The sequence below is a fragment of the Phallusia mammillata genome, chromosome 5 (genome assembly GCF_965637545.1).
Source record: "Phallusia mammillata chromosome 5, kaPhaMamm4.hap1.1, whole genome shotgun sequence".
Taxonomy (NCBI): domain Eukaryota; kingdom Metazoa; phylum Chordata; class Ascidiacea; order Phlebobranchia; family Ascidiidae; genus Phallusia; species Phallusia mammillata.
The window spans coordinates 27,946,641-27,971,098 of NC_137256.1; the positions used below are offsets into that span (position 1 = coordinate 27,946,641).

The 24,458-nt window shown below is 38.2% G+C and overlaps 1 protein-coding gene across 6 annotated transcripts in view; it reads left to right on the top strand.

The window, feature by feature from the left end:
- Positions 1-23,549, top strand: part of LOC145227964 (uncharacterized) — a 53,935-nt gene extending 30,386 nt beyond the window's left edge. For 3 of the 6 annotated variants that reach the window (XM_080092928.1, XM_080092927.1, XM_080092926.1), the window contains 36 exons: positions 190-349; positions 717-831; positions 1,001-1,169; positions 1,285-1,432; positions 1,802-1,979; positions 2,453-2,578; positions 2,857-3,029; positions 3,534-3,641; positions 3,793-3,932; positions 4,149-4,329; positions 4,503-4,688; positions 5,986-6,132; positions 6,481-6,686; positions 7,124-7,238; positions 7,658-7,800; positions 10,229-10,280; positions 10,672-10,757; positions 11,342-11,579; positions 12,579-12,694; positions 13,661-13,817; positions 13,878-13,988; positions 14,413-14,535; positions 14,786-14,902; positions 15,521-15,643; positions 16,304-16,426; positions 17,206-17,328; positions 18,302-18,532; positions 18,791-18,937; positions 19,042-19,164; positions 19,435-19,575; positions 20,227-20,349; positions 20,914-21,054; positions 21,372-21,494; positions 21,880-22,020; positions 22,090-22,278; positions 23,313-23,549. In XM_080092928.1, coding sequence (XP_079949054.1) covers positions 190-349; positions 717-831; positions 1,001-1,169; positions 1,285-1,432; positions 1,802-1,979; positions 2,453-2,578; positions 2,857-3,029; positions 3,534-3,641; positions 3,793-3,932; positions 4,149-4,329; positions 4,503-4,688; positions 5,986-6,132; positions 6,481-6,686; positions 7,124-7,238; positions 7,658-7,800; positions 10,229-10,280; positions 10,672-10,757; positions 11,342-11,579; positions 12,579-12,694; positions 13,661-13,817; positions 13,878-13,988; positions 14,413-14,535; positions 14,786-14,902; positions 15,521-15,643; positions 16,304-16,426; positions 17,206-17,328; positions 18,302-18,532; positions 18,791-18,937; positions 19,042-19,164; positions 19,435-19,575; positions 20,227-20,349; positions 20,914-21,054; positions 21,372-21,494; positions 21,880-22,020; positions 22,090-22,278; positions 23,313-23,503 — 5,214 coding nt within the window. In that variant the 3' untranslated portion in view covers positions 23,504-23,549. The remainder of the gene's footprint in view (positions 1-189; positions 350-716; positions 832-1,000; positions 1,170-1,284; positions 1,433-1,801; positions 1,980-2,452; positions 2,579-2,856; positions 3,030-3,533; positions 3,642-3,792; positions 3,933-4,148; positions 4,330-4,502; positions 4,689-5,985; positions 6,133-6,480; positions 6,687-7,123; positions 7,239-7,657; positions 7,801-10,228; positions 10,281-10,671; positions 10,758-11,341; positions 11,580-12,578; positions 12,695-13,660; positions 13,818-13,877; positions 13,989-14,412; positions 14,536-14,785; positions 14,903-15,520; positions 15,644-16,303; positions 16,427-17,205; positions 17,329-18,301; positions 18,533-18,790; positions 18,938-19,041; positions 19,165-19,434; positions 19,576-20,226; positions 20,350-20,913; positions 21,055-21,371; positions 21,495-21,879; positions 22,021-22,089; positions 22,279-23,312) is intronic. The other 3 variants (XM_080092930.1, XM_080092929.1, XM_080092931.1) reach the window with 3 other exon arrangements.
- The last annotated feature ends 909 nt before the right edge of the window (positions 23,550-24,458 follow it).

Sequence of the window (24,458 nt, forward strand, 5' to 3'; positions counted from 1 at the left end):
ATCACTGACTAGGAGTATGATACCTTTTCACTTTCAAGTTTATTCGACCAAATATGTTAAGTTTGAAGCTTCATTTAAAAGTCCCCTCTTTCCCATGTGTCGCTGTGCAGCATTGAGACGTTATAAGCTAAAAAAGTTGAGGTCACTATAATGATTGTGGCCAACTTGACTGATATGTTTGATTGACAGGTGGGCGACCCTACGATTGACCACGGACATTGGGAGAGCAGCCACAACATAAACTGGAGGAGACCGGCGTACAAAATAACTCAGAACGAACCTGGATCAGAATTGGCCGCCGAAACTGCAGCAGCCCTCGCAGCGTCAGCACTTCTCTTCTCAACTGTTGGTAAGATTCATGTTTTAATGTATTTTGTTGACGCAGAAATTATCAACTATATGTGAGCGCCCAAAATTACGGTTAATATAGATAGGCCAAAAAGTTTAAAGTACATTTATTTTTTACTTTATTCTGCAACGGTAGCCTATTGTTAGTTTCGACACAGTACATATAGATCTGAACCACTTTTTATCATTTATCCTTTGAAAGCTTTTGAAAAATGGCCTTAAGTTTCACCCAACTCGCTTTAAAACACCAGTTTTATAAGCACACAGATCAATTTGGATGAATGTAACATTTCTTAATGTGCTTCTATAACCTGCCACAAGTTGTTTCGGGAAAAAATCTTCTTGACATTATTTTTTAACTTTTTCAGCTCCCGATTATTCAAACGACCTTTTACGTCATGCTGAAGAATTGTATTTCTTTGCCGACACACATCGGGCAAAATACGACGTTTTTTCTATTCCGGGCGCAGCGAACTTTTATCCGTAAGTTTAATGTTCGCATAAATCGTTTTCTATATTATTAGTGTGTGTTTTGGCGCGAAATCCAAGATGTTTACTTTTTTCATAGGAATTGGTTTTGTTGTGTTAAAAATATTTATCTGATTATATATATCAAGTACAGATAGCGTAGTTTTAAAGATATTTTGTTTAGATCAAGTGGTTATGGCGATGAGCTGGTTTGGGCCGCGATTTGGCTTCATAAAGCAACTTACAAGCAATCTTATTTGGATGACGCCGTCGCAAAATATCAGGAATTCGGTCTTGACAAGATTAATACCGATAAAGGATTTACTTACGACAACAAAATATTGGCTGTGCAGGTAAATTACATTTCGTTAAATGTCACTAACGGATCGCATAGTGCACAAACAAAAACATTGTATTATTTACATTTGAAACATGATTTTGTTGAAAGTTTTTGTTTCTGCTTTTCAGCTTTTATTATCTGAGCTGACAGGAGATTACGATTTGTACATCACTCCTGTTCTAAACTTCTGTGATACATGGAGTGCTCAAAATGCCCCAAAAACACCAGATGGTTTGTTGTCAATGCCAAAAATCAAAAACAAAATGTTATTTGTGGGTAAGTTGCCAACACCCAATGCAGGTTTTCTAAAATGGTGCTTTGGTCTTCGACAAATTACTTTGCATTGTCTTTCATGCACCATAGGGTGTTGTGGGTTATTAATACAGATGAATGGAGTTACTTACATAATCCATTTCTCTACAGTGGAAATTCTAATTCAACCTAAGCCGTTTGTTCGCAAAATTATCTGGTTAATAGCATAGAAAAGTTTTACGAATTGGTTCAGCAAAAACCGCATTTGTTTGTAGCCCGATATATTTCGGGCATCAAAAATTTTTCGGGTTCTGTTTTGTGCTTTACAAAATAAACATGAACTAGCAGAGCTAAAATATAGATCAATTATATATACTTTATATATTTTTTCAGCGAACACAGCATTTTTGTGCACACTAACAGCAGAAGAAACGTTAGATCTCAATCAAGCAACGAGTTATCAGGCCATGGTAAAACAACAAATATCAGAAGTGCTTGGGAAAGACAGTGGAGTGAGTTATATGGTTGGGTATGGAACCGATTACCCCAAGAAGTTGCACGACAGAGATAGGTAAGAGGGTAAAATGTTTACTGTGTATCTATTGAATGTTGTTTGTACTTTGTTTCACAAAAATGGCTGCATGGTAATATCCTCATGTCATTTGGAGTGTTTTAAAATATTTTCTGTTCAGATTTTTTGTGGTAACATTTTGCTGAAACTATATTAAAGAACTTTAATATAGTTTCAGCATTGTGTAACACTATACAAGGGTCTGTTCATAAGTTTAATGGTGAAAATAATGGCCCAAATAGAAAAGCGGCTTGCTTTATATTTTAAACGTTTTGATAAATGCTCATGACATCATCGGGTATGGTGTTTTCTGTAAATAACCCTAGATAGTTAACAAACTGTTTTACAACATCATTTTGTGCTTTATCTCAGCAACTGAGTTTGCATCTTGATTAAAATTGCTGTAGAAAACTATATTGATATTTCCAGAAAACTTTTTCCATCCATATCATTATTAAACCACTTTTTTCCAGCTCATGTCCCACTCCCCCGCAACAGTGTGGATGGGGATTTTTCGGGTCGCCTAGCAACAACGCACATGAGTTAACTGGAGCTATTGTAGGTGGACCGGATGACAGCGGACATCTTGTGGACACTAGGTGGGGTGCACTTCCATGTTTTGGTGTTTTAACATGTTGCATGCCACCGAATATTTAAATGCTGCTTGCCACAAAATAGAATCTGCTTCTATTTCGTGTGAGGGTTTCTTGTGTATATATATATTTTGCATTCATTGTTTCCATTAAGGCTTTGTTTACATGTTTTGATTGAACAAGTACCTTTGTTTTGAAACAACTACCAGTCAGCTAATAAAACTAACAACTAACAAGCACTGTTTGTTTACTTGGGTTGTTAACGTTTGCATTTTATCTTGCAGGAAAAATTTTGTTGGCAACCAACCTCACATTCTACACAACTCAGCGTTTCAATCGGCAGCAGCGGGGATTCTTTACATAGAAAGCATAAATTCAGGGCAATCTCTGGTTGCGCTCGACCCACAAGAAATTGCACGACAAGTTTTTGCTATTAACACCGCTTCTCAACTTAATGGTAAGTTGATAAACATTAAGTTGACTCGTTTTGTTCAACAATGTACTGATGTATGATTTGCAAAGGTATTAAATTTGTGTATTTGTTATGTGACCTCACACCCTCATCATCAGCTTACATGTTTGTAAAACAGATAATTATCTATAATTTTTGGTACAAAAAGTTATAGTGCATAGGAATTGTTCCAAAAGATCGGTTGTTTTTCTTTAGGATTCTATTTTAATTTCTCGGTAATCCTGACTTTTGTTATAATTTGTGCAAACTTAAAAATTTAATGCTGTTTAAACATTTTTCTACCCTACCTTGCTCTACTAACCCGAAGAACTGATATATGCCTTCTCAACAACTTTGTCCATAAAGCTTACTTTAATTTATTCAGATATCTGGTGTTATATTCAAGTTCTGATACTTAGAGCTTCTGTAAGTGATAAAAATGCAATTTGTTGGAGTTTTCTCTTGTGAAAATATTTTGTCAACAATTCATCTTCTTTTAATCAATTGCAGCTTGCTCATCATCACCCTGTGAGAACAATGGTCAGTGCACCAGTGTGGAAGGGTTCAACTATCTCTGCACTTGCCCTGATAATGTGTTTGGCATCAACTGCGAACATCGTAAGTCATTGAGTTTATTTGCTGTTTTAATCTTTTCTCTGTACCTTTCCGTTTTACATGTGTGTAATGGTGCGGCTTGTCATCTAACTAGTGTGATTTTGTTTGAACAAGTTTGCACAGACTGCTCAATTATTTCTGTATTTCTTTGCAGGTATGACCCCCATCATAAAGTTTACCAACACTTGGGCGATAGGAGCTGAGATAAAACTTGAACTTCCCGATCTACAACCCACTGGGGCTTGGCAACTTAAAATGGGATTTCCCCACGATTGCCCCCTTACAGAACTTGATGTAAGTTTAAAAATTCAGATTAGTTGTGTAGCATAGTGTTCCAGGTCCATTGGAGCATTTATGCTAAATTAAGCTGGTCTCCCAAGCATTCACACATGGTGAAGCACAGGCTAGAAAAATCTAGCCTGTGGTGGGATTCGAACCCACGATAGGAGTCTTTCCTGGACTCATGCTCCACTCACTGAGCTATTATGAGATGATGTTGCTTTTTTGCAGGTCTGGAATGCATGTTTGAATGTCGCTGAATCAAGTTTGTCGTCACGAACGATGTACTTCCAACAAATTGGATGGCAGGAGAGAATGCAGACGATAGGAATTCGATTCCAGTTTAGTGAAGCAAGGTTTTTACGGAATTGCTTCAGAGAGCCAGCTTACAGTTTTGTTGTCATTGAGAAGTGTAAGTTTTTCACCTGAAAGTTAAATTAACACTTCTGTCAACATAAAATGTAACAAGGATGCATCATGTCAACACTGAGGGATTTTTCAAGTTCGAGAAATATATTTCACATCATATAAAAACTCTTTGCTACCCCAAGCGTAGCATGTGTTAACATGTGATTTCTATCCCAGCTGCTCCATCCCTCCAGTGGAGATTTCCAGAGGATTGTCCGAAGCAACTTCCGCATCCCATGGAAGGATCAGGAAGTGGTTACATGGAACCAGTGGAACCAGTCGCCAGTAGAAGACCAATTTTGCCACCAGATCGGCCAACTATACAAACCACTACAAGTGTATTTGCAACTGACCAGTTTGAAGGTTGGTTTAAAGTTTTATCAGTTGTGAGTATGGCCTACATTTTTTTGCTGCCAATCTGAAATCATGTAGTCTGCATGATCCTGTATGCTGTTTTCAATCACTCTGGCCAAACAACTATAAAAACTCCAAAAAATAGGGGCGTATTAAGAACGAGTTAACACCACGCTATGTCCTTTGATATTTACACATGGTAATGACTTTGTGTGCTAACGTTTTTCTGAGTAATAATGGTTTGTGTCAGCTGACATCAATAATAAGGAGAAAGATTTGTCATGAAAAATCACCTTGAGTGCCAACCTTGCTACGCATGCCAGGGGTTGCCGAACCCTTTATTTGAAGCTTCATTAGTTGTCAGAAAAAGGCATACATTGCTCTGCTGCTGCCAAGCCAAACTTTTGTAGTCTGCATCAGGGCTTCTCAAACTGTGGGTCGCCAAATATAATTTTGGGGTCGCGAAACATCATGCGTTATTATGTCATTGTTACAATATGGTACACATGCGTAAATTTATTGTTTAAAGTTTAAAATAAGTTTAAACTAGTGATGTACCGAATCGTCGAAATTTCGATTCGGCTGAAACTGAATTACGCTACGCGTTTGACATGAAAATATAAGTTTATTTACCAGGCAATTAGTGCAGAATAGTTGTGTTTCGTCCTCATTTTAGTTCTGCGGGGTTTAACATTGCCTTAAGCATGATTTCCAACCCAACAATGAATTACTGATTAGTTGTCTGCAGTGGGAAAAACGATAATGTGTTAAAAATATAATATTTGACTGGATTTTTGTTGGTACTGAGCAGAAAAGACATGTTTAACGCTTTAAATGTGTGTTCGTAAAACATTCGGTTTCGGCCGAATCGCAACAAATTATTCGGCCGAAACCGAATCTTTGCAAAAGTGGCCGATTCGGCTGAATAAATTCGGCAAAACGAATATTCGGTACATCTCTAGTTTAAAAATCATTCCCGTGTATAGGCTATACCCATCAAGGGGTCACGTAGAAATTTCTTTTCTGAAATGGGGTCGCAGAACAAGAAAGTTTGAGAAGCCCTGGTCTACATAATCCTTATTATGGTTTTATTGTCAGTATAAGATCAACTATAGGAAATCGGAAATACTACACAGAGTATGTTGATGTAAACACATGCAAATAACATGGTTTTAATGTTTTGTTCTCACAATTTGTCCATCATATCGTCTGAGCTTGTTTAATCAGTTTATTTAATCTAACAATGCTCTTTGGTTGCAACCCCCAATATATACAGGTTCTTACTAATTTTGTGTTTTGTCTGCAGTTGTTGATCCGATCATCAACACAATCACGCTCCCCCAAACTCCAAACACTCCCCTCCCCCCTGTTAATCTCATCGCACCTCGAAATGAGCAACTTCAACCCTTACCAACAACTAGTGCTCCATCTAGTGGTATAGTGCCAACCCAGTGTAAGTTACATAAATGAAATTTTGATGTATGAACAAAAGTTTTGTTGTAGCGCTAATAATCATTTTGCCTGCCAGTAACTTTCCACTGTTTTGTTAGTAATTGTGATGTAGACTTTTTATTGACTTAAAAAACAACGACCATATGGCCACTTTGTATTTTGTTGAAACTTCACACCGATGATTTTAGCCTCTGTCTGTCTGTTTGTTGCACTACGCACTTGGTGTGTTGTTACAGTTGTTCATCTTTATCTACATGTTACTTCAAACTGTCCTTTTCCTGTTACATTGGCACAATGTTTTATAAAAATTTTTGAAAAGGCTTTTTGCTGAAGTTTGTATGTTTTACAGCACCTGCCCTCCGGTGGATGTCTGATTGGGGTTCTGGAGGTCAAGGTCAGGTGACCTTGGAAGGGACGAGGCCGAACTTAAATGGGGAATGGTTGTTGGTGATGAGGATTCCTGCTACTTGTCTGCTCGACTCGATCAGCTTCTGGGAAATTTGCACCGTTGAAAGTTTGTCGGACCCTTACAATGGTCTGATTGTGTTCGAACAAGTAAATAACTTAACATAACTGTGAAAAATTAGATGTGTTTAGGTAACTAACTTAGTTTAGCATTTGTAAAAGCTTAGTGTTTCTTCTCAAATGCATTAAGTCAGTGGTTCCCAACCTTTATCAAGGAATTCCTCACTTAACAATTCAAAACATTCTCATTTCTCCCTAATTGACTACATAGTTGATGCTAAATATACAAAGATCATTTCAAATCGGGTCTTTTATCAACTTTACATGTTATATTCCCAGAGCTTAAGTGTCTATTTACAAACCACATGTAAAAATCAAAGTAAATTTCCCCCTAAAGTTTTCAATTGCTACCAGTTGGGAACCACTACTACATTCAAGCATATTAGTGACAAATTACATTTTATGTGAGAAAACTTTGGTGTTGAACACCGGTCAAGTTCAAGGTGGAAAGAAATGTTTATGTTTAGATAAGCTGGCAAATCCACAAAACCTTCATTGGATTTATGGCACATTTTCATGTTTCAAATGCACAAACATCAAACAGCTGCTTGCAACCTGAACTTTATACTTTCACTTACCAAGGTGGGTTAAAACAAGTTTGTAAACATACTAAAGAGCTTATATATAGCAAATACATGAAACTGAAACATTTTTTATTACTATCACCCATCCATCCTGTTGTTTCTTGTGAGCCCCAGTCACATAGCCCTTTATAATACGGTGTAGCTGCAGCACGTTTAACCATTATCCACCAATTGTGGCCTTCACTTTTTTGCGCCCCATAACGTTTTAACTTTGCGCAGCTATTTCTGGCTTGGTGATTGTTCAGTGCAATTATGTCCTTATGTTTATCATGCGAAACAAACTCATCTCATACTACTTATAACAGCACCACATGCTGCAACACAATCTATTCTCTACATACAAGCTCTCTGGAAGTGTTATTTAAGCCATTTTGTCTGTTGATAGTTTTATCCACATTTCAACGTATTTTTCTGTAGCATCTTCTCGAGCTCACAACCGAAACCCTGACACTTGTCGCAAGGAATACAAGGATATCCGCAGCACATCGCTTCCATCAGCGAAGAAAGATGCTATACCACAAACTGCAGATAATATAAATCCAATCCCAACTCCATACATAGTAAGTTATTAATTACCTAGTCGTGTTAATTTGTGCTGTGAACTTCTGTATGGTTTATTTGATACATATTCACATCGAACAAATACAAATACAAGGTGAGTTTAGTGACACTCTTATGTTGTTGCATGACCATGGGTGTGGCCCGCCTTCGAAATATCACTGCTTTTGGGCCCGCACATGCAAAAAGTTTGCCAACATTAGTGTTAAACTTTCCTGGACCACTTGTTTATACCAGTGGTTCTTAACCTTTTTGTTTTTGGTGTGGTTTCCCACTAAAGTCAATTACCAACTTCGAATTCCCCTCTCTATTATTATGGGTCCCCTTCCCTGAAGGGGACACATTTTGATTTTACTCGATTTCTTTTTTTTTTTTTCTTTTTTTTTCTTTTTTTTTTTTTTCTTCCCTGAAGTTTGTCCACCCCATTTTGCCATGAAATCTTTGGTGAATTTAGATGAAACTTTCACAGATGGTAGATATGGTTGTGCAGATGTGCCATCTGCTTCGTTTGTCATGACAACCCCAGTATTTACCCCGCTAGCCCCCAAAATGTAAAATGTTGTTGGTGCGCACCACAAACGTTAGTTTTCTGCTACCCATCAAACTGTAAAATGTTGTTGGTGCGCACCACAAATGTTAGTTTTCTGAGGTGTTATAAAGGCAACCAGACATTTGTTACCAGTGTTTGTGGGTTTGTTCGAGGATGTTTTGCAGTTGACACTTAACAGCCTTATGACGTCAGAAGCATTGACGAATGTTGCTAATAACACCTCTAGTGGTCAAAATGTTAAACATTGTCAGAATTGGATAAAATTTTACATGACTGTTGATTGGGTCATTGTGGTTTCATATTTTATACTTTTGGGTTTTAAACCCCATCAGTTACCCCACTAACCCCTAAAATGGGTGAGTGTTTTAAACGCTGTCGGAATTAGATGAAATTTTGACAGCTTGTATAATTTGTCATTTTTAGGTTTCAATTGTTGTGTTTAACCCTGTAGCCCCAATATTTACCCCTCTAGCCCCCTAAAAGGGTGAATTTGTTAAACATTGTCCGAATTGGATGAAATTTGGACAGCTTATAGAGTGTGCTACTTATAGTTGTTGTTTGTTATGTTCAACTTTGTCGCCCCAACATTTACCCCACTAGCCCCCCAAAATGGGTCAATTTTTTAACAATGTCAGAATTAAATGAAATTTGGACAGCTTGTAGAGTGTGCATTTATAGGTGTATAATGTTGTGTTTTACCCTGTTGCCCCAGCATTTACCCCACTAGCCCCCCAAAATGGGTCAATTTTTCAAACTATGTCTGAATTAAATGAAATTTGGAGAGCTTGTACAGTGCAATATTTATAGGTGTTAATTGTTGGGTTCAACCCTGTAGCTCTATCATTTACTCCACTAGCCCCCAACAGTCACGTGCAATTCGCGCTGATTTGTGTTATAGGAGCTGATTGTTGTGTTTTAGCCTATTTTCTCACTGTTTAACACTTTTTTTCTCAGATAGACCATAAAATAGAATTTATTCAGGCACAGTACCGATCACTGTGTTTTACCTTACAACACCCGACTTTCTCATGGTTATCTCTTGAAATGTATTATTTACAACTTTGCATGTGTGGGGGACCCATGAGTTTTTGCTTGCAGAAACAGCCAAGGTTATAAAAGACAATGGATGATATGGGACCTAATATAAAATTAGTGTAGAAAATATGTGTTATAGTGTATATGCAAGGGCAATATGTGCTAAGCCACCCTTCTAGTTTTTATACTGATGTTTTGTGCCCTATGTTAACAAAAAATATTCTTTAAATGAAATAATTTTGTGAAGCGATTTGGTCTGGAACCCCAAAGGTATACTGCAATCTTATTTAGTTTAATTAGTGCTTCTGCGAGAGATTAAACTTTTTAGAATACTGAAGAGTCTGCTATGCTTGCAATAGTTATTTATTGCATCACAATCAACAAAGGAAAGGCTTTTATTCGCGCACAATAGCAAAGTTATTGATACTTTTAGTCTTGTCTGTGATGTAACAAACGTCCTTTGGATTTGTATGTGTCTTGTAAGCCTTGCTGAAATTAATCTTAAATGTTGTTGCGGAAAATGTTAGGAAAGTAACTTTCAACGATTAATTCAAAGCCGGGTTCGACCCTCGGGCCCGAGTTTGGTTACGTGACTTACATAATTTCCCTCTGAAACCATTAAATTTCCCACCGGTTAAGAACCACTGGTTTATACTATAAACAACAGCATGTTACGATAAAACATCAAACATTGTGTGGTGCTCTTATGTAACTTCTATCTTCACTTTTACACCTACTATATAACATACATGTAGACTTCATTAGCTAACTGATGATTACATGGGCAAGCTGATAAGCAATGTTCCATCCACTGTACATGTCAGTATAGTGCTGTTTGTTTGTAGGACCCATCCAAGGTTTGGATTCCACAAAACACAGCTCTGCCCGTTCCACCAGGTAAGTGTTGGGGAAATGTAGATGAAACAGTAGTTTTGCAAATAAAGGTTGCAATGTTGTAAAGCATTGTTTAAACTGAAACTTTCAGTGCACCTAAATTAATCTGTGTTTTTCATGTTGCAATGTATTGTTAATAATATTGATGTCGACAATTTAACGGCATCCTCAGTTCTAAAGCAAAAATAAAAACTTCAATCATCTGCATTGAGTTGTAAAGCATTGTTTAAACTTTGGCCACGTCATAGAACTGAACATTAAAACAATTATGTGATACAGATTCATTTTTCTGTTATTTTTGGTCTTGTTAGATTACTTTGAAGGGTGAACCAGTTGAGAAGCACTGATGTAAACGTTTATTTGCAGTTAACATTAAATGTAAAATATTTTGCAGTGAGCCGTTTCCGAGTGAAGTCTTCATCTAATGATTCTGTGATGCTTGCTTGGGGAAGAATCCCAACATTTGTGGACAATATTGAGGTAAAATAATTTCATTTATTGCACTGAGATATCACACTTAGTCTAGTGGTTCCCAACCGGAGAGGAATTTTAAAGCTTTAAGGGAGGAATTTACTTAATTTTTACATGTCGTTTGAACATAGACACTCCAGGCTTATGACGTGTAAAGTTGATAAAGTATCCAATTTTATCTGATCTTTGTATGGTTTAGCATCTACTATATAAGTCTTTTAGGGAGGAATAAACATATTTTGTTATAATTTTTAAGTGAGGAATTTGTCAAAAAAATTGGTAACCACTGCGATTAGTGTTTAGTTTTGACATGCTAGGACTGGGAGTGGATAACAGTAAGCAAGTTTTGACATTCCTTAAGAGGTAAAAAGGAATTTAGATTTAAAAGAAAAGAAAATTGATGTGGTCAATATTGTTTTAACACTGTCACCCATGCAAACCACATATTGCTGACAAATATTAATCTAGAAACGTTTTTGCAGTTTTTTACACCCCAAATTACCCAGCAAAACAACTTCAGTGACCGTGTCAGAAAATGTATCTTTAAAAGGGGTGCAGTAACAGCAAATGATAACTCTGAATATTTATTGTAGATTGTTTACCAACCAGCGCCATCCGGTGGTGAAAGTTTAACGGCACAATTGGAGGAAATCTCAGTGAAAAAATCTGGAAGCTCAGTGATGGCAGACATCGACAAAAAAGTTGAGATGGGACGAAGTTTTACCTCCGTCCAACTCAGCAGCTTGCTACCGGGGATGAGATACCAATTTACAGCCAGGCTTCATGCTGGAAAAACTGTCGGACCTCTTGCACGGATCTTTGTCACAACCAGTAAGTTGTGGATATTGTTCAAACTGAGGAGTGATCTAGAAATTTAATGTATACGCATCAAGCCAATAAATGATAATTAATATTTAAGCTATTGCTGTCAGACATAATATCAAGTTTCTAGAGCTCTTCTGGCAAATGTATTTTATTCCGACGTTTCGACGTGCTATACAGGTCGCCTTTATCAGGGTAAATTTACCCTGAGGACGTTGAAACGTCGGAATAAAAACACATTAGCCAGAAGAGCTAGACTTGAAATGATAATTAAGCTACAAACAGTGCACACTGTTTTGATCTATAAGGTCTCTTCAATGCAGCTGGGAAATAGATTGGCCAAATGTGCAAGTGTCTCAGCTTACTTGTCATGTAATGGCTCCAGGTTCAGTTTAATGTAAAAGCATCAAGCCAATGTACATAAGCTGCAGACAGTGCACACTGTTTCAACCTATAAGGTATCATCAGTGCAGCTGGTGACAAGGGATAGGCTGTATTGGCTGGTGCAGCCATACAACAGCACTCCAGTTTGTTGGGTGTAACAGGCTTAAAAGCCATGCCTTACCAAATCTGTTCCGATGCCACAACTGGGCATAGGGCACAGAGAAAGCTGGCTCACAATGGCCAAACAACAAAATTAATCCCAATTATTATTTAGTTCAGGGCATCTCAGCCCTTCTATACTATTTTATAACAATATGAATGAAATTATTATCCACAACTATAATCTGATGTATTGTTTGTAATTTGTACCACGAACTGAGTTATCAAATTTTCAGGGGTGTATGCTACTGGTTAGTTAAAAAAACGATATAAACAATTTGAAAGTATTAAAAACTTCCCACAGTCACAAAGTTATCAGGTTATGTACAGCAAAACCACAGTTACATGTGTTAAACACAATATTGCTGTTGCTGCCAGGCATAATGTATCAACAGACAGCAGCATATTACAATAACGACTGCTGGAAAAGCTAAAAATTTGTTAAACACAATATTTTATCTTCAGACCCGCTGGATGCTTCCAACTTCCAGTCTGTGTCAGTTGGTGGAAATTCTATCCAACTTTCGTGGAACCAACCTAAAGGAATCCGAGACAAATACAGAATATCATATTTTCCTCAGGTAAGTTTTAGCTGCAGAAGTTGCATTGTCTGCACTTAAACTAGTAACGGAGATGGTAGATCCAATATTAGACACATACTTGACAACTTGATTAAAATAACTTCAAATTTACACAGGAATGTTTGTTTGTTTTATTTCGGTTTTTATGTGACGATTTCGTTCATTTTGAGTTTTACTTTGTGGATTGTTGTTACCCTGATAAAGGCGACCTGAATAAGATGTTGAAACGTTGGTTAAAGCAATACATTTGCCACATCAGCATTGTTTAGTTTGTAGGATTATGCGTTATTTAAAACTTTACAACTCATTGTCCTTATAGAGCTCTTCTGGCAATTGTAAATTTTACAACTTATTGGTTGGAAAAAACTAATAATAAGAATTGCAGTGAGACGTTTTGGTGTTTTTGATTTTGCCATGCAATGTATTTATCTAATGGTATTGTGCTTTGTGCTAGAAATGTCATCAGTTCTGTTTGTGGTGTCTCAGTGTTTTGTTGTTGCCTTCTGCTGTAGCAATACTTGTACTTTAAGCTTAAAAATAGAATCACCCAGTTCGTTGCTTGGTGGATGAAGACCATAATGAACCTTATGTCTGTTAATTTAATATATATGTGCAGGTTTTTTTTTAAGGTTTGGTTTGGGTGACCGCTAAGTAGTTTTAAGAGACCGCAAGTGTTTCATTTAAATACCAAAAAATAGCCATATTTGCTTAAACGAATTATTTATTAGGCTACTGGCAAATTTTGGGAAACCGCTGGAGAAAACCGAAACGGTCCCCCAAAACACCTTAAAAAAACACTGTATATGTGTATGGAAAACTATAGGTTATCCTCCCTTAAGAAGGTGTTTGATTCGCCTTTACAGCATCACCGATATATATTAGCGAGTGTAAACGAGTTCTGCTGAAGTGAACGAATATAATGAAGCATTTAAATTGGAATTTACTGAAGCGTGAAATATTTTGCAGGGAAGAACGGGAAATCCCCCATCCCCGTTTTACGTCATGGGAAACGTCACAAACGCGATTATCAGTGGATTGTCGACGAACACTGACTTCATCGTAACCATGGTAACGAGGGCTGACAGTATTATGAGCGACGGGGTTTATACGTTTGCAAGGACGGGTCGGTTTCGGATGTTTAAAGACTTTTTCTTTTTATTTATTCAAGTTTTAATTGTTTCAGTTCCGGACCAGTGCACATCGATCACGTGTCAGGCAAATGAGGTGTGTGAAAACCAGCGAAGCGGATCGGGGTGTGTCTGTGGGCGTGGCTTTGCAGGTTCTCCATGTCAAGGTGGGTTATTAAAGTCGTTACAGCGAAAACTTTCAGACGAAAGCCCAGTGCCATTTTTTGATCAATGCCTTATCACTTGAATTGCAAGAATTCGTTTTTACAATGGCGTCAATAGATCTATTGCTTGATGATGCTACTCAATAGGTGGAATTCCATGTTAGGGCAAAGCTGGTTTCAACAAGCCAATGAATGTTAGTAAGCTGCAGACAGTGTACAATATTTCGACCTACAAGGACTCATCAGTGCAGCTGGTGACAAGAGATCGGCCGTATTGGCTAGTGAGGCCATCAATCGGCACTCCAGTTTGTTGGGAATAACAGGTTGAAAAGCCATCCCTCACCTAGTCTTCTATGGCACAACTGCTGGACGTGCTGCAAAGCTTTATTTGCCACAATAATTTAACACCTCGCCACATTTATTTCAGACATCGACGAGTGTTTCGTTGGAAGCCACGTTTGCCACATCAGTGCAAGTTGCCAAAACACAATCGGTTCATTCCTGTGCTCGTGTAAGGACGGATTTGTGGGGGACGGGATTGCATGTTACGGTGAGATATGCGATTTTTTTTACGGGGTTCGAACCCAGGACACTCCCGGGGACGAATTCCGATCAGGTTTTTTTTATGTCTGTATATGGGTCAGGCGCGCCAGACCATTCGGCCAAGTTCCTGCCCAAGATATGCGATATTGAAAAGTGAATCTCAAACGCGGCTCTCAGGCCCGCATGCGGCTCCCAACTACTTATTTTTTAGTGTAGTATGATTTACTATATTTTGCTAACATGAAAAACTTGTTCAGATATCGACGAATGTGGGACTTCCCCTTCACCGTGCCCTGGTCCTTGCTTAAACACCGAAGGATCGTTTAAATGTTCGTGTGATCCTGGATACACTGGAAGCTTAGATGCTTGCACAGGTGAAAGGCGTTATAACTGAAGTCTACATAAAACACAAGTTGTCCCACCTATTGTTACGCGATAAAGCTTCATGGATGACATTTTGTGTCAAAAATTAATACAGAAGGTATATATGGAAAAACACGTAAATTATCTGACTCCTGCAAACTGGAGAGCTTTAACGCGAATTATATTGGCCAAAGTGCATAAAACTCTTGGGTTCTAACATTTCAGCATAATGTGCCAAGCTAAATTGCTATTTTTCATGTAAATTTTAAATTCTAGCATTTAGCTTGCAGCCGGTCAAATTTACGTTAAAGCGCATCAGTTTGCAGAAATCAGACAATTTATGTGTTTTTTCCATGTACCCACTGTTCTAATTTGGACAAAAATTGGCGTCCATGAGGCTCTGTCGCGTAACAATGTGTTGGACAAGTTTTGTTTAATGTAGACCAGTGGTTCTCATCAGGAGCCACAGGTCCTACAGGGTTACTTAAAGGGGGCCACGAGACCCAAAGTTGCTTTTAGGGGGCCACGGTCCATGAAAGGTTGAGAACCACTTATGTAGACCTTGATTAGAATCACAACAGCAACATATGCTGCACACGAACACATACATCATTCCCTTTCACTTGTAGATATCGACGAATGTGCAACTGGAACAGCATCCTGCCCTTCTGATACAACCTGCCATAATTTACCCGGATCGTATAATTGTTCCTGCCCTGATGGGATGAGCTTGCTTGGCGATGAATGTATTGGTGAGTAATATAACTTCATATAACTTTGCAACGGTGCTCGTTGTGTCGTAGCAAGCCGAAGATTAAGGCAAGTTCTGTATGTTGGTGGAATAGTGAGGCACGACATTTTGCAAAACCTTATCTTGTAATCAGAACCTGCGTAATCAGAAAGCGTGCAATATAACACACTCGCCACGTCGACATAAAGTTATGTCACCTACATCAGACCCGTGTTGTTCCGATTCGTTGCATCTGCACTTATATACCAATTAGGGATGGCTCAAAACTGCAAATGTTCTGTTTGGTCGAGCACCGAGCATCTCATGTTAATGCTCGGTGCATTGTGACATCACAAACATTCCAATTCCACGCTAGTTTTGTAGCTTTCAAAGGCACCTTACGTCACCAGCACTGTTATAAGCTGTACAGGCCCCAGAAGTGCGCGTTTTTTACCATCCAATTGTATAAACAGTCATTTTTGTTCTTGGATAGCCTTGCGAACACTAGTTTCGTATGTTAGCAGGGCATGAATATGCAAAATTAACGCTCGGGTCAGTTTGTGCAACTGATCGGCCGAGCACTGAGCATCAAAAACAGCGATGCTCGGTACCGAGTACTCGGGTTCTGGCTCTGCCCTTCCCTACTAAATACTTTAACTTTATTGTCTCTATTGTTCACTAGATATTGACGAATGTACGACGGGGAGCCACAACTGTTCGATTTCGTCGATTTGCGTTGACATCCTGGGTGGGTTTGTGTGCGTTTGCGCGAAGGGATACGTCATCATGGAAGGGCAGTGTCAAGGTAGGTTGAAATCAGTTGTTACTATATGCGGAACAGCACAGTACACCAGACCCATTGAAGGCGTTAAACCGAATCAGCCGGTTACCAAACATTCCCATAGTTGGCAAAGCATAGAAAAATCTTGCCTGCGGTGGGATTCGAACCCACGACAGTGTTGGGATCGTGGACGAAATATATCTGGTTTTATTTTCAAGCAAAAACTGTCCAACCATCACCAGGCTATCAAACTTCAAAATTGACACGATGTGAAACCAACTTCAATCTGCATCTCTTCATTGTTATGTGTTGTCCGACTTTATCTTGTGAAACCAACTTCAATCTGCATCTCTTCATTGTTATGTGTTGTCCGACTTTATCTTAGCTTGTCTGCATCTCTTCATTGTTATGTGTTGTCCGACTTTATCTTAGCTTGTTATGTCTCTTAACGTTTTTTATGATCTCTACATCCGAGGAAAACCTAATGACTTTTATTTATCCCTTGTTTGAATTATATAACTGCATACTATGACATCATAATCTAATTTTCAGCAAGGAAGCACAAGCCAATATAATAGTGTAAAAATTACAACGTTCGACAGTTTTTATTGTCATCGTTTGGTAAAATGAAAGCCACAGAAGGGAAATCATTATCTAATTACATCCTCAAACATTTTCAAACCCCCATTCAGTGCCAATAACCCACGACCAAACATATCATCATAATATAAGTACTGCTTAAAAAATTCGCCCAAACCTACAAACACCAAGCAAGTTTTTCCAACAAACCGGTTTTGTTTCAGATTTGGACGAATGCGTGCTAGGAACCCACATGTGTGACGTGCAAGCTACGTGTCGTAACGTGAATGGTGGATATCAGTGCGCGTGTAACGCTGGTTACCATGGTGACGGACGGCTCTGCACAGGTGAGTGCATTCGAGCGTGAAGCAAATGTGATGAGTCATTTAAATTTGCGTGAAAAGTGAAATCATGAAATGCGTTCATTGAGTGATCATTCATAAACGTCACGTGACTTACTGTGTTTCATTGTGACTCACAATGCTGCAATTTTATCAATCTATATGCACTGCACGTACGTGTGTATGTATGATATAAAAGTTCACAGTTAGATGGCTGACTTTCCAATTAAATCGAATCGTTTTGTTTCTGTAAAAAATCGCTGATACGTGAAAAAGTTTTTCAATCCGGCAAATGAGACTCATATTGGAGCATTATGTCCAATCTATCTGCACTGAATGTACGGGTTAGTGATGGGACGATACCAGGTTTTGAAGCGAGTATCGATACCGAGTACGAGTATCACATGTATATACCTTCGATACCGAGTACCGAGTACTTAAGTGTAGTGTTGTACTTAGTTGTATATCACTGGCTAATTTATCTGCCATGGTCGGGGTACAGGCGTGCACACACACACGCCGAAAAATGTAATCTCCACGTGATAGCGAAAAAGACGTACGTAAACTGGCGGGACTTTTTTCCAATTTTGTTTTGTCCGAAGCAAATATTGGCATAAAGTTGCCCGTATTCTTATGGTGTAAATCGGCCTTCGGTACTCGCACGTTGGTATCGAAAACTGAGACAAAATATTTCGATACCGAGTACGAGTATCGATACCACTGAAATCGTTCGATACCATCGATACCGAGTACCGGGTACACGTCCCATCACTAGTACGGGTGTGTGTTGTATGCACGTAGTATAAAAGAATATTTTGGTGAATTTTAAATTAAATCGATTCGTGAAAGTTTCCGTAAAAAAAAAAACGCTAAAAGAATAAGGTTAACCCAGATAACAGTTGACGTTCATCGATGTGTGAAAAGTTCTGTAAAAAATCGCTGAACATAACCGAAGCTTATAACGTTTATGTCGTCATAGTTGGAACGCCATCCACTGTTGCCGTGGTTACCGCGCCTCAAGCAACGACCACGGTAACCATAACAACCGCTGCTTCTCACGTGACCACCGCACCAACAGCGCCACCTGTGGTGAACCCGTGTTTGGTGGGCTTGCACAATTGTCACACCGATTCAACCTGCATCAACACGAACCCGACTTTCACTTGTGTATGTAACAGGGGATTCACCGGGAATGGAACCCACTGCGAAGGTTTGTGGGGAAAAAATTCTCAGTTGTTCAGTTCGGGAAATGTTTATTTCCAGGTTCAAATCAGCTGACAGTGTTATAAAAACAAATTAATTTCGCTAAAAAGCATCTTCAGTGTCTAGAGGGCAATGAAAGGATTAAAAATAAGAAAAAAAGCTGATAGCTCCTTCACAAACACAATTATTCCTCAACTGAAAGCCTAGTAGACTAAACCGACTGAACACGCAATGAAAGATAAGAAACGCAGTTTCTTTGTTACAGCCGTTGTCGTGACAACCGCGTCTCCTAGCAACGAATGTTTGCTTGGAACACACAATTGTGATGTACAAGCTACTTGCATTGATACGTCACAGTCATTTGATTGTCAGTGTAACAATGGATATTTTGGAAATGGACAAATTTGTGTCGGTGAGTTTCCAGCCTGCTTCAAACCGCTTGTTTTATTTGTTAAATTGCTCGGTTATCAATTATCAAATTTTGTTTATTTTTAAATCGATGTTTAAAATTTTCAGACGTCGACGAATGTTTGATTAAAACTTCCAATTGTGACGTCAACGCTGTTTGTTTGAACACAATTGGAAGTTACACGTGTACTTGTAACAATGGTTACCAGGGAGACGGATTCAATTGCACGGGTGAGTGAATTTGTGCCAGTTCCGCCATCTTTTGGTGTTTTTATTTATTTTTTCATCGAATCAAATTATACAAAACAATCATTTACGTCAAACTGAACAATGAACGGCTTGTCACTGAAACCGAGTTCAAAGGTCAAAAAGGGTTATTGTCGAGTTACTATAAAATAACCTAATCGAAATAAACTAAATGTCGGAGAATAAAACTTCGTTTTCAGGTAATAGTTGAATTTTTTTTATAGATTTTAAATTTTGTGTTTTATGTTTTCATAGCAACAACCGGATCGTCTCCTAGCAACGAATGTTTGCTTGGAACACACAATTGTGACGTACAAGCTACTTGCATTGATACGTCACAATCATTTGATTGTCAGTGTAACAATGGATATTTTGGAAATGGACAAATTTGTGTCGGTGAGTTCATTTGTTTTTAAACCTGTCAGCATTTCAATTAATATGCGAATCAGTAATGATTAAAATTTCTTAAAACGAATGAGAATTTATTATCAAAGTGACGTCATCCACAGTTTTTCGTAACTCACACCAACTTATTTCTAACTTCGATCAGTTTTTCCTTCTGGAAATTTTATTACGTTGTGGATTATTATTTGACCTCGAGTAAAATCTAGCACAGTGTTAAGCATGCAAGGCATAGATTCTTTCCCTCTCGTTTCCCCTTCGCACATTTCGATGATAAAACTTTACCCAAAGTTTCTTTAAACGTCCAGACACGCAAACCCGACAACCTTACTTGCTTTTTTACCCTTTAAGCACTTCAGTAAATTTACCCCTGGTTTGGTACCTCTGTTATAAACAATTAATAAATCCCGCACTAGTGTCAACTAAGATTGAGGTTTTCCATTGATGAGTTTGGCTTCTTGTAACAGTTGAAATATTAAAAAAAAAAAGTTATCCTGTCACTTTGCTTTGCACAATAAAAAGTTTGTTTTTAATTGCGACAATTATATAATTATGACATCATCGCCTCCCGAACCTGCATAAGCTGTTGTTGTCACCTGCAAATGGTAAAATTAAGTCAAAAATTAAAATGTTTAAAATTTTCAGATGTCGACGAATGTTTGGCGAAAACAGCTAATTGTGACGTCAACGCTGTTTGTTCGAACACAATTGGAAGTTACACGTGCACTTGTAACAATGGTTACCAGGGAGACGGCTTCAATTGCACGGGTGAGTGATTTACATGTTACTGTAAAAACACCAAAACTTATGTGACAACCCCAGTGGAAAACATTTCCCGACAGAACATTCTCTCCCATATATGATATGTTGGTTCTTACGCTGAGCGGTTCAATTTCAAGGGCAAACGCCACAGGCAACAATTTTATCGCTATTTTCATCCGCATTACGGGATCTAGTTTCGCTAACAACCATCGGTGCGAGGCTGTTATGGGATTAAGTTTGAATAAAAGCGGTTTGGTTCGGGCCTCACTTTACACTCATGTAACTTTGTGTCGTGTTTCCAAAACTTTCCGCATATTTTCGGTCTCGTACTTTCGGGTTCGGCCCCCACTTACAAATCTGTGTCATTTGTGTCAACTGAGACAGAGTAAAAAGTCTAACAACGAGACGCAAACATCTAATTGGCTTGTGATATTTCTTTCTGCACCAAAAAATCAATGATTTAAATTTATTTTAATATGAAAGCAGACAAAGTCAATTTATATCTTATCCAGATTTTGTTGCCAATAACCGGACTTCTGTGTTTTAAATAAAATATATTTGTTTCCATAGCAACGACCGGATCGCCTCCTAGCAACGAATGTTTGCTTGGAACACACAATTGTGACGTACAAGCTACTTGCATTGATACGTCACAGTCATTTGATTGTCAGTGTAACAATGGATATTTCGGAAATGGACAAATTTGTGTCGGTGAGTTTTTATTTCAACGAAGTGAATATTTCCAACATTCGGCTTCACAATAGACACGAGATTTCAAGTTGTTTTTCTGGATCAGATTTGACTTTTGTTTGCAGTTAATTTGATCCAACAAAATGACTGAAAGTGTAAACTTGTACGCATACCTAAAAACAGCTGAACAAAATAACTCAATCAATTTTATAGAGCTTTTCTGGCAAATGTGATTTTAACAGTGTGTTACATCAGTGTTATTTACCCTGATGAAACCGACCTGATAATATGCTTCCCAGCAAAAGCTCGGGTTTCAAATCGATGTTCGAATTTTTCAGACGTCGACGAATGTTTGATTAAAACCTCCAATTGTGACGTCAACGCTGTTTGTTCGAACACAATTGGAAGTTACACGTGCACTTGTAACAATGGTTACCAGGGAGACGGATTTAATTGCACGGGTGAGTGATTATGTGGTCACATGTTTTAGTTCTTAACCGTTACAACGCGAAGTTGTAGATTGCTTAGTTCAGTCTGAAACAAAATTGCTCACACGACGCGTAGATTTCGGTTTTCACCCAAAACTTTGCTGTTGAACAAAATAACGAAAAACGTCTCACTAAAATTGTCACATGGAGTCGGTTGCGCACTTGGTTGACTGTTTTGAAACTGAATTCGGGATAAAAAAAGTCTTTCTGCGCCTCATCCAACTAAATACTAAACAAATGTGTTATTCCGAATGCAGAATCAATTATGTTGTTAAACATTGGTACTGAAATAAATGCAACATGTAACATTTAGAAAATCCACTTTCCTGAATTAAATTCCCGCCGTTTGTTTCCATAGTAACAACCGGATCATCTCCTAGCAACGAATGTTTGATTGGAACACACAATTGTGATGTACAAGCTACTTGCATTGATACGTCACAATCATTTGATTGTCAGTGTAACAATGGATATTTCGGAAATGGACAAATTTGTGTCGGTAAGTTTTTGTTTCAAAAAGTGAATATTCGAGAATTTGTTTATTTTTAAATCGATGTTTAAAATTCAGACGTCGACGAATGTTTGATTAAAACAGTCAATTGTGACGTCAACGCTGTTTGTTCGAACACAATTGGAAGTTACACGTGCACTTGTAACAACGGTTACCAGGGAGACGGACATGCGGTGTGTGACGACATAAACGAGTGTTTGTCTACGAACGATTGTCATGACAACTCGACTTGTGTTAATTCTCCGGGTGAGTTTATTGTAGTGATGAAATTTCGATTTGGCCGAAACCGAATATTCGGTACATCTCTAGTTTATTGCCAGGTTTGAACGTGTAGTAAGGATCACATATTCTGTATTTAATCGGTTACATCGGTATCGGTTTAATTGGCCTGCAAGTAAAATTAAGTAATTTGTTCAAGATAGAAAGTTAATTGAAAACTTTTATGCGGATGATGCAACTGAATTTGATTTGGTTTGAGTGACAGAAATAACGTATGATATTAGTTGTACGTTACAAATTAAATAAATATAAACAATCCCTAAAACATGAAATAATCAATTTAAACGACAATTAATATAAAAGCCTACTTATCATCCAAGATCAGCACTCAAACTGATTCAGAGTCAAATAAGATATAAAATAGTCCTAGCACAGAGCTCTTCAACCGGGGTTCCGCGCAACCCTAGGGTTCCGTACAACCCTTTCAGGGGTTCCGTGAACTTTAAGGGTTGCACAGGGAGTAGCGATTCGAACACGAATGATTCATAGTATCATTGTTTCGAACAGCAATGCTCGCCTGTGCAATATTGTTAACCTTTGTTATTCACTTGATCAATTGTGATGTAATAAATACAACCTTGTTACACTCTAGCTAAGTTGCGAGATTGATGTAGAAACGACCGATACAAATAGCACGGCAATGCGTTTCAGTTAACCGTTTAATTCAAGTCAACCTATGTGATGTGGTTTGGATGTGTATGCATCTTTTTTCTTTGATGTAGCCTAATTGTATTACATTCATTAAAATTATTTTATGGGGGTTCCGCAAAGTTTGACAAAAAAAGGTTGAAGAGCACTGTCCTAGCATACGATATTAATTGTACAGACTGCTACCTGGTTCGTTAACCACACAATATCTCCCATTTATATTCAGGTTATGATATTATGGTCATCAGTAACAAATCTTTACTTAAACCGGTCCACACTAAAACTTAGCTTCATAGCATACAATGTTAATAATCATACAACCACACAATATTAATCTCCCCATTCACATTCAGGTTCCTACTCGTGCCAATGTTTACCGGGATTTACCGGGGACGGTGTGGTCACGTGCGATGACGTAGATGAATGTTTGACCCCCCAAACTTGCCCCCCTAACTCGTCATGCTTCAATAATCAAGGTTCTTTCACGTGTGCTTGTGACGTAGGTTTCACTGGTGACGGAAATACTTGTGTTGCTCTGTTTTAGACTGTTGCTGTGTGTTTGTCGCAATACAACCATTGTTTTTGTTAAACACTTGTGTTGAGCACGTTATTACTGAAATCATTGCACACGAACCACTTAAAGGCGTCATATCGAATCAAGTCGTTCACCGAGCATTCCCATCAAGGCACAGACTACAAAAAATCTAACCTGCGGTGGGATTCGAACCCGCAATAGGAGTCTTTCAGGGACTCCCGCTTTATACCATCTGAGCTACATACACTCAGTGGTAAAAGTCGAAAGTTGAATCAAGAATACTACTGTGTAACTTTGCTAAACTTTTGTCCTTTATTTAACTCAATTAATCCAATCATAGAACACATTTGTCATATTAACGTCATAGAGGTTATACAATTAACAGCATGAGGTAGTAGAATGGGAGACACGCATTTTATCAACTCGATTAAACCAGCCGTCGTCATAGAAACACTTGCGTCGTCACAATGCGCCATTGTAAACGATTGTTACCTCACAGATAATATATAATTCATCGCTAAACTAAATCAGCATGGCGTTGTAGAGACAAGTACAATTTTGGCAGCACATGTGTATATTTTTATTACATCTTCAAACTGAAAGAAAATGCTAAAACATCATGCTGCTTTGGTGTTTATGCTGGTCCGAAATTTTACGACAACAACCGATTCGATTGTGACGTGTTTCCGTGGCAACCATTGTTCAGCTCCCTATTGTCGGTTGTCATGCCAACCGCTGTTTGCAAACAATAGCAAGGCTGTTTTTAATTAAAAACAACAAATCACATTTAACTTGACCTTGAGCGCGTGATGTTACGTCATAATTGCTTTGAACTTTCGTGTGTGACGCCATAAACGAAAGTTCCGATAAGCAATTATCTCCAATTAACATGCTTTCTGGTTTTTTCAACTTATTTGTCAGCTCGAACCGACCAAATATGGCGAAACAATCGTGTTTGTGACGT